Here is a 9754-nt window from a genome sequence, read left to right on the forward strand (position 1 = left end):
GTTACACACATCCACTTTTACCACAAATCTAATATACCCCAATACTCATTTTGAGTATCGGGTATAAAAATATAGACGGCTAACGAAACACATTAAAATTTTGAATCCAAAATTCAATTTGGTATTCACTTTTATAATTTTACGGAAAAATTCATTCCAGGTTCTTAGTCAGATTGATTCGATGTTTGTATCGTTATGCCACACTTTTTCAAATATTTCTTTCAATTCAGATAATTCGTTCAGGATGTGCTAAAGATTCTCGATCGGATTGAAGCCATTACCATTACCCGGCCATTGCAATGTCCTAATTCCCACTATTGATAATTATTATTTTACCTAAGAAAACCCATACTGTACATACCGATGAGAGTTCTAAAAATTCAAACAATTGAGAGGCAAAAGCTTTAGCAATGGAATGATGTTAGTCTGTCTGAAATTTGCTAAAGGAAATTTCTTTAATCGCTCAATCGTTATTGTTTTTTTTTTACTTCAGAAGAATATTCCATCTATAGGAAAGCGTTATCCAGGACGCTGTAATAAAAACTTTTTTCCAATTTCCGAGTATCTGAAAGCAGTTTGAGTCATCTGCTTTTGCTAAAGTCGAGTGTAACCGTAATTAAATAGACATAGTACTACGAAGGTCAATTCTTGGGTCCAGACGCAGGGCTGGATGACAATGCAAGATTTCGTGCCAGTTCTGCAGCAGGCAGACGCGGACCGAAATGGAAACCAAATTACTTAACCTAGAAATTAAATTAGAAGCGAAAAAACACAATATACTCGTACCCGTATATACGGCACAAATATTTTCCCATGCGATGCTCTGTTGGTTCAAAACTGGCATTTCAAATTCCACGCACATATTCCATTAAAGTCGTTGGCGTAATTTTAATTTCGGATTTGGTCCCTTTTCCACAGTAGAAACAACGGAACAGTGGCAGCTGCTGCTTTAAGAAGCCAGCTCTGGAGAAGGAGTTGGGGATCGAGGGCCACTGTGTGCCAATCAAATTGAAATTTAATTTGCACAACAATGCGGCAGGAGCAACCCGAAACTTGACCTGAGAGGAGAGGAGAGGAGAGGAGAGGAGAGGAGAAAGCGCAAAGCCGCCTTGAGGCCACTGCGAAATTATGAACCCCATCTCATATTGCTCCTATCCTATATACTCGTACCTATTCTGTTCTGCCTTTATCGGCGGGCGGAGTTCACTCGAGTGTGCCCCGCCTCCCGTTAGCAGTCCATAAAATTGTGATTTACTCCCGTTGAGATTTCAATTACTGCCGCTTTATTGGCAATAAATTTCCGTATAAATTAGGCGGGGAAAACTTTCAATCCAATAGAGTGGCCTGCGTCCGAAAGGGTTAAACAAAACGAGAAGTGGCCGCACGTAGCCACAAAGGTAGAGGCAACCCGGAAAAGGTCCTTTGGGTTAACTGTGGAGACAACAAATAAACCACTAGTATCAGCGGGAGGTGTTCTCAAGCTCAATATCCGACTGGGGGATACCTAACGACATGGAATTCGGAGGAAGAGCTTTGGAGACAATAAAAAGGATCGAACTCCAGACAATGTACAAATGTTTCGTAATGGATTTTATTGGTTTAATAATATTTTGATAATATCTTCAAGATCCTCATCATTAAATAATTTAGACCCCATCCCCATAATTCCCAAATAATTCTTCAATACCTAGAAAAATCCAATATCATGCATAGTATCCAAACAAACTTGTAAATAAGTATCTCTTAAATAGTTTATTAAGTTCACTGTATATTTAACAGCAACCTACCATCCTATCATCATTATATGAATGAATATCTTTTGACGACTTTGCAAAGGCAATTCCTTTGTCTGTCGTTTATATACCCGATACTCATGTATTGGATTGGTGGTGGAACTGGATGGTGTAACACCCAGAAGAAAGCGTTTCCGACCCCATAAAGTGCATATATTCTGGATCAGCATTAATAGCCCAGTCGGTATAGCCATGTCTGTATAGCCATGTCCCGATGAGCGCTCAGATCTCAGAGACTATAAGAGCTATATCAACCAAATTTGGTATTCAGACTGTGTATCACACGTTACAAGTCTATTTAAAAATATTGCCCCACCCTCTCAAGGACGAAAATCTGTGGCATCCACAATTTTGAAGAGACAATTGCCGAATCTGGATCAGATCATTATTATAGCCAGAAGCAAAAAAATTAAATTGCAACGTTTTCCACGCGCTTACCCACTCACTCCCTCTCTCTTTCTCACATACTCTATATACACAAACGGTTTTACCTTTTTCCTTTTTTCCATTCTGCTAACAGCGTAACCAAACGGCATATAAAATTTATTGTATTAATTACATAAATCATAAGCTCGCATATATGTACATACATATATACATATACCGACTGAGTACTGGGTATAAAAGTAGCTACCAACGTACCCGCTCGTTTTTTTTAAGCTCGAGACAGGCTGGTAGCCGAAAAACAGAGGCTTTGAACCAAAGAATGGAGAGACTGCACTGCGGACAGTCCATGGTGAGAAGACCATAGACATGGGATATATTTTGCATAACGATGTGGATGAGTGTTTATTTGTGTATTAATCTAGTCTTATGACAATCGGATATCTTCTTCCTAAGAGGATCCACTTACAGGTACTGCTGATCGGCATAGTTGTCGCGGAACTCGAGAAGCTTGTCCAGGGCCGTTTCGTACTCCTCCCGATCGACGGCCGACTGGGAGTACGACTGCAGCCTTCCAATTTGGACACGATGGGTCTGGGTATGGAGATTATCGAGATGGTCGCCAAGTTTGGTAGAGTTCTGCAGGGCTGCCAGCACTGGAGTCGACTCCACGCGGGTGCTTGACTCGCGTTCCCCGCCCCCAGCCACCTTGAAGCCGTCCGAGGCGATGTTCGGCTGGAATATCTCGTAGGGGAAAGGCAATTGAGTCTTGAAGGGCAGGGGAGTGGAGGCAGCATTGGTGACACTGCCATGGAAGCTGCACTGATAGTATAGCTGCAGCATCTGAGAGACACTGTTGCAGCCATAGGCAGCCATCCGTAGCTGGGGTCCGGCCGTCTCCTGAGGACGTTTCAATCGACTGGTAGGAATTCCGCGGGCCATCACCGACTGCACCACATAAGAGGTACCAGCCTCGCACCCCGGCGTCAGCTGGGTCAATAGTGAATGGTCGCCGCTGTGGTCCATATAGTCGATCAGGTCCTGCTCCTGCTGCATTCCAAGAGGCAGGGCCATGGCAGCTGCTGTCATCTTCCGTCCAACCGGGCAGACATTTTCACAGAACCGCACCAGCGACTGGGGCGTCTGGCGCAGACGGTAGCTGAGCGTCATGGTGTCCATGAAGGCGGCGAGCACAGCCGAAGTCTGGTAGAGGTTTCCTGTTTTCCATTCGAGGCCTGGCATGCGACGGGACTGTAAGGTGTTGTTCCGCCAGATGGTCTCTAGCGTGGATAGCGGTGTGAACATCGTGGCCTGCTCGCTGAGATGGTAATAGCTCAGCACGCTGTTCACCACGCGAATACTGTGGGCAGTTCGGGGATCTAACAGGATGATTGTTGGAGTTTGGTATGCAAGTTATATGGGAAACTAACACAGATTTCAATGTCCCCTACCTGCTTGGTTATATGAAGGAATCCGTGGGTAGTGCAGCGGCAGAGCAAAGCTCACGCGACTATATTCGTCGTTCAAATGTTCCATGCACTTGCTGGCCAGGCCACTGAAGCCGTCGTCGATGTCAAAAAGAATGTGGAAGCCCTGTAGGCCCTCGCACTCCTCCACATATTGGCGAATGCGGTTGCAGAAATCTTCGTTGAAGGCGTCCCCATCCCAGATCTCCTTTCCAGCTGCTTGTGTGGCCAAAGCCTGAACATCGCTGTCGCGAATCAAGTCCGGCAGTACATTGAGTGTGCGCGGATGATATCTAGCGTACAGGTAATCAGCCCAGCTACGCGTTGTATCGGCCAGTTTGTAGTTCTTGCCGGACTCTATAGCTCCCTTAAGCAGATCCCGTTGATACTCGGATATCGGGACTAGCGGCTGCTCGCGCACTTCCAACTGATCGACGGTGGAGAGGTTGTTTTGCTCAGCACTCTGTCTAGTCTTCTGTAGATAATTTCCTGTTGTGAGGGGCAACAGCTCCTCATTGCGCTGTACATAGTTGCCATATAATTCTCCCACGATTGGCAGATGGGCCAAGTTGCCAGCCAGGTCAACGGAGAGCAGACGAGGGGTATAGGTAGTCTGGCCATAGTCGTTGAGACCTTCTCTGTACAGTACATCGTTTTGCGGCAGCTGTTCCTCGGCCACCTGGCTGCTGGAGCCGTCATACACAAAGTTTGCCTCCTATAACAAGCATAACCGCATTGGATTGAGGATTGTGGCAGTGGCAGTGGCTTTTCGAGCTCACCTGCTGATTCCAGAAGTGTGCACCAACATAATTGGCATAGGTGCCGAACTGGAAACTCAAAATCTCACGTGTGAAGTCCATAATGTCGGCTATTGTGACTAATTTGCACGGAATTGCAGGCAGCCGCGCACTTCCACAAACACTATCGATGGAGAGTATATCGATGTGTGCAATCGATAGCTGCAACGATAGCGCCCGCGAAATTGACAGAATCAAAGAAAATCCAACACCTTTACAACGTGTGCATTTCATTCGCAGAATCTGCTGGCTAACTTAGTTTTTTATTTGTTGAGTATGAGAGAAATGTAACAGTTCCAGATAATGGCAATGAACTGTGCATACATCACTTGGTACGGCAGTGGGACGAACGTGAAGTTGACAAACTGGGCCGCCGGCCATAGCATGTAATTCTTAATCATAATCGAGAAGTAGCTATTCCGAATGCGGGTCTTGATATTCTCCGTATCCTCGCCGTTGACGAAGGGCACCATGAACGACATGCCCAATGTGAAAGTCGGCGCAAACACGGTTTGGTCGATGACCATCTTCTTGATTCCGCGCGTCAACGATGGCTGGTCCTTGCTCACCAGCGTCTCCAGCGTCAGATACCATTTACGTAAAATCGGGCCAACAAACAACAGACCGAGGGCACTGAACCGGGCCGTTCGTCCAGTATCCCATTGCTCGAGCGATTTCTTCTCAATGAACAGCTGGGCAATTGTGTCGCCGGCTCCCATAATTGCGGCCACGTTCAGACCCTCCCGTATATAGCCACGCAGCGCCATGCTTCTGTTTGGTTGACCTGTGCAGTGGGGCAAACGAAATAAATATAACCTATTCCGAGTTTGTTTGGTTAAATTTGGGCACGGAAATAGGGTTGTCAAGGCCCTTAAAATTTTAGGATTTTCAAATACATTCTCGAAAGTGTCGAAAGCAACGCTGATATACTATCGATAGTAGAAAAATTAGCAGACCATCAATTGTTTTTGTTTACCACCAATAGAGCGCGTGATTTCCAACAGCGATAGTGGAAACTATCGATGTTTTCCCAACTCTTAAAGATAGCAGTTGAACGTATTTTTATGTTTTTTACTTATCGATAGTTGAGCTCACCGATAACTATGAACTATCGTGCACTACCATTTGCAAGATAATTTTAAATAAATTTTAAAACATTCAACGGATAAACATACACACACACCAGCTTTGCCCCGAGCCCTGTGGTCCCAGATCGACGTACATCTGTATCTGGTCATTGCAGGTTAATTTCCTTGTGCCCACTCAAAGCGCTCCAGTAGCAACCAAATACAACAAAAAAATAAGCAAATGTTTGTTTTCTTAGTTTATTTCGTGAGTTGAATATCCTCACATCACGTCTTTCTCATAGTTATTCGTTTAGACTTTTCCATTGGTTTTCAGCTTCTTTCGTTTCTTTTGTGGCGCTTCATCGGCGCCGTCCTGCTGGTCATGTTTCACGTCGCCATTCGTTTGGAATTGTCCATTGGATGTGCGCTTTTTCGGCTTCTCCGTTGACAATAGCTGATCTTGTGAGATCTTTTCTTTTTGTGTGTTATGCTTCTTTTTGGTCCGTACTTTGTCGCCGCTGGTGAGGTCCCCGAGGTTGTAACAGGCGCCATGGCCCTTGTTCATAAAGTCTGGTGTCACGCCAGTCAACACCGATTGACGCACATCTTGCTCTTTCTCCTCCAGAGTCTGTGTTGTTCCCTGAAGCTGCTTGCGGATCTTATAATAGTTTGCCTTATCGCGCAGCAATGCTGATGTCTCAAGACTCTTCTTATTTGCCTCAATCAGGTGTCGGGAAATGGCTTTGGGCACCTTAATGCGCTTCTTGTAATCACGGCCGAAGAACGGGTGGCGCACAGGCATCACGAAGCTCGGGGGAGTAGCAGTTGTTGGGAAAGAGTTGGCCTCCTCGTTGGCGCCAGGCTGCGCTACGTTTAGACGCTTGCTGAGCACCACAACGCCACTAAGGGGAAATTTGCGCACCCTATTTTTGCCCTTCACATTCGTATAACCAATGGATTCGGTGGAGGGTGTGGAATATTCGACGCACCGCACTTGAAGTCCAACCACAAAGCGACGTCCGGGCATCTTGATGCGCCTGCCCTCCAACGCACTGGGATCCAAACTCTTAGGGCATTGCAATAGCCAGGCTTCGTGCGTTTGGGCATCGAACTCCTGAAGGCCTCGACCGCAGCAGCTGTTGTTAGCGCAGTTCGGCTTTAGAGCTTCGCAATCGTTTTCTTCTAGAAAGTCTTGGAAAATCTGTTTGACGTTTTTACGTGCATTCTTTTTCTGATCATCACCCATTGGGATATACGAAAAAAACGATTCAATAAATAATTAAAAACAAACGCCTCTGCCTATCTGCACGCACGTGCTGGGTCGGACTAGTGCTGCAAAGCGCTGGAAATGCCACACCAGCCCAGCTGATATGAGTAGTATATCGATATGGAAAAAATTGCTTTAATTATTAAATTTATTTAATTATGGCTTAAGTAACCTGTTGCCAAGTCGTATCATTAATTTATGTATTTATATTATATTATATTATATTTCGACTACAGCATGTATCGATAAGTGGCGCACTTCTGCGTTCTGTGCAACACTTATTTATCGGACATAAACACATGTGCGTTCTGTCCGCTGCGCATTTTACAAATTTGCAACAATGAGCAGTCCAGAAAAGTTACCAAAGTTCCATGAACTTGAGTTGGACAATCGTATTCTCAAGGTAGTGTGGAAGAACCTGACCCGTATTACGCGGTTACTCAACTTTCCCATTCGTTTTGTAGGCAGTATCGGTGCTGGGATGGGAGCATCCCACGCTGATCCAGGGCACGGCGATTCCCCTGCTGCTTGAGGGCAAGGATGTTGTAGTTCGCGCTCGCACCGGCTCCGGCAAGACGGCCACCTATGCCTTGCCTCTGATACAGAAAATTCTCAACTCTAAGCTCACTGCCACCGAACAATGTGTGAGCGCCGTGGTACTGGCCCCAACCAAAGAGCTGTGCCGGCAGTCACGCGCAGTCATCGAGCAGCTGGCCGAATACTGCCACAAGGTTGTGCGTGTTGCGGACATTTCCGGCACAACAAGTAATACTGTGACTGAACGGCACGCCCTCGCCGAGCGCCCCGACATTGTTGTGGCCACTCCAGCCAAGCTACTGAACCATGCCAAGGCCGACGGTGTGGTAGACCTGAAGAAAGTCGAGACTCTGGTGGTGGATGAGGCTGATCTGATATTTGCATTCGGCTATGAAATGGATTTCAAGGCATTGCTTAAACATCTGCCTTCCATATACCAATCGGTGCTTGTCTCGGCCACCCTTTCAGACGACGTGGTACGCATGAAGGGACTGTGCCTCCACAATCCAGTCACGCTAAAGCTGGAGGAGCCCGATGTAGTGTCGCAGGATCAGCTAACCCACCAGCGCATCCTGGCGGAAGAAAACGACAAGCCGGTCATCCTGTACGCCTTGCTTAAGCTGCAACTGATACGCGGCAAGACCATTATATTTGTCAACACCATCGATCGCAGCTACAAGTAAGTAATAAGCGAACCCCTGCTGCTGAATTCCTGTAGTTGAGTCCCACATGATGTTAAACCCAAAGTAAAAGGGAGTGCGCATCTGGCAACAGTTGGCGCACGCATGACCAATAACTAATCTTCTCGCTGATGGATCAGATAGCCCCTGACGAGGCCCCACCATGAAACTTCATATTCAACTCCGCTTACCCCTCTCTTGTAGGATTCGCTTGTTTTTGGAGCAGTTTGGCATACGGGCCTGCGTTCTCAACCCGCAGCTGCCGGCCTCGATTCGCATCAACATGATTAGTCAGTTCAACAAAGGCACCTACGACATCATCATTGCCTCCGATCAGCATTATCTAGAGCGGCCCGATAACGGATCACAGGACAAGCGCAAATCAACGCGCGGCGATTTCGAGTCTAGCGCCTCGCGTGGCATCGACTTCCAGTCGGTAAACAATGTGATTAATTTTGACTTTCCGCTCGATGTTACCTCATACATTCATCGCGCTGGACGCACGGCCAGAGGCAACAACAAGGGCTCCGTTCTGTCCCTCGTTAGCATCAAGGAGTCTGGCGTAAACGATGCCGTAGAGAAGAAGCTCCGAGTAACCTTCAGTGCCAAAAAGGGCGACACGATCATTAAGTAAGCAAGCATGCTAGAATCTCCAATCTGTAAGCAAGCTAAAGATTTTCTTTTCGCAGAAACTATCAATTCAAAATGGACGAACTGGAGTCCTTCCGCTACCGTGCTTACGACGCCTGGCGTGCTGCCTCTCGTGCCGCCGTCCAGGAGACCCGTTTACGCGAAATCAAAACCGAGGTGCTCAACAGCGTGAAGCTCAAGGGCTACTTCGAGGATCACCAACGCGATCTGAACGCTCTGCGTCACGACAAGCCGCTGCGCATCCTCAAAACGCCAAGCCATTTGTCCGACATGCCCGAATACATGGTCCCCAAGGTACTCAAACGTGTCGTCGTCTCTAAAGCCTCTGGCCCTGCCGACGAGTCCTCGGACGCCAAACGCCCTCGTCAGACGGCCGCCAAGGCAGCCTTCGACCGAAAGACCAACGATCCCCTAATGGTTGAATTTGGCAATCGACGCCCTGCCCCCAGACAAAAAAAGAAGAAACCCTTGTAGGCGGGGACTGCTTACCAAGGGTTCCGGAAATAAGCTAGTATATATATATATATGTAAGCATTTAGTTGCTTTAGTCTGTAATGGAATGAAAAATGTGTATGTTACGAGTTGAGAAACGATGATAATAATATAAATCTCATCGTGCCATGAGATGAATTGAGAAATTGTAATGTTTCTTCATTGAGCAGAGGAATCTTTGAAGCTGAATCTGGACTGAAGAGAAACAGGAATATATAATTATGCATCCTGTGGTCAGAAGCGACTCCTTCTGGCTTTTGCAGACATCGACACAATACTAATATGTCCCCTAACCTCTTAGCACCGGGTATAATGAATATGAAAGAGAGGGAAGCATAGCCAGACAGCGCGTCCCTTTCAGTTGCGTGCGAATAAGTGTCCCGCACGCATCATTAGGGGAGTTTGAAAAATGAAGGCTCAGATGATAGATAACCTCATTAGCAAGAATGCCTGCTAGTGCCAGACCATCTATTGTCTCCTCTCCCCGAGATGATTACCCAATCAACTGAGGCTGTGGGAACCCCGTGAAGCCATTACATGGCAAATGAATGAAATTTTCACGGCATGAGCTTTCGTTTTTAACATTTTATTATTGTCATTGAAATAGTTAACATTCATAC

General features: G+C 46.5%; 4 protein-coding genes and 1 non-coding gene across 5 annotated transcripts; 2 read left to right on the forward strand and 3 right to left on the reverse strand.

Annotated features, from left to right (window-relative positions):
• Positions 1-2552: 2552 nt before the first annotated feature.
• Positions 2553-4581, reverse strand: LOC108164577 (protein misato). The gene is made up of 3 exons (XM_017300396.2): positions 4423-4581; positions 3629-4358; positions 2553-3556 (listed from the first exon to the last, which is right to left on the reverse strand). Exons 1-3 carry the CDS (start codon positions 4501-4503, stop codon positions 2643-2645), a joined length of 1725 nt encoding a protein of 574 aa, XP_017155885.1. The 5' UTR covers positions 4504-4581; the 3' UTR covers positions 2553-2642.
• Positions 4582-4664: 83 nt separating this feature from the next.
• LOC108164578 (mpv17-like protein) lies at positions 4665-5339 on the reverse strand. Its single transcript, XM_017300397.2, has one exon. The coding sequence runs from the start codon at positions 5205-5207 to the stop codon at positions 4704-4706; it is 504 nt and encodes a 167-aa protein (XP_017155886.1). The 5' UTR covers positions 5208-5339; the 3' UTR covers positions 4665-4703.
• A 412-nt stretch (positions 5340-5751) lies between these two features.
• On the reverse strand, positions 5752-6849 carry LOC108164912. The gene has a single exon (XM_017300898.2). The coding sequence runs from the start codon at positions 6751-6753 to the stop codon at positions 5818-5820; it is 936 nt and encodes a 311-aa protein (XP_017156387.1). The 5' UTR covers positions 6754-6849; the 3' UTR covers positions 5752-5817.
• Positions 6850-7043: 194 nt separating this feature from the next.
• On the forward strand, positions 7044-9280 carry LOC108156521 (probable ATP-dependent RNA helicase DDX56). Its single transcript, XM_017288029.2, has 4 exons — positions 7044-7177; positions 7239-7990; positions 8196-8621; positions 8681-9280. Exons 1-4 carry the CDS (start codon positions 7115-7117, stop codon positions 9114-9116), a joined length of 1677 nt encoding a protein of 558 aa, XP_017143518.1. The 5' UTR covers positions 7044-7114; the 3' UTR covers positions 9117-9280.
• LOC117186063 lies at positions 8036-8127 on the forward strand. The gene has a single exon (XR_004471242.1). It is a non-coding gene; the product is annotated as a small nucleolar RNA Z30a (small nucleolar RNA).
• Positions 9281-9754: the final 474 nt, after the last annotated feature.

Source organism: Drosophila miranda, chromosome XL, assembly GCF_003369915.1.
Source record: "Drosophila miranda strain MSH22 chromosome XL, D.miranda_PacBio2.1, whole genome shotgun sequence".
NCBI lineage: Eukaryota > Metazoa > Arthropoda > Insecta > Diptera > Drosophilidae > Drosophila > Drosophila miranda.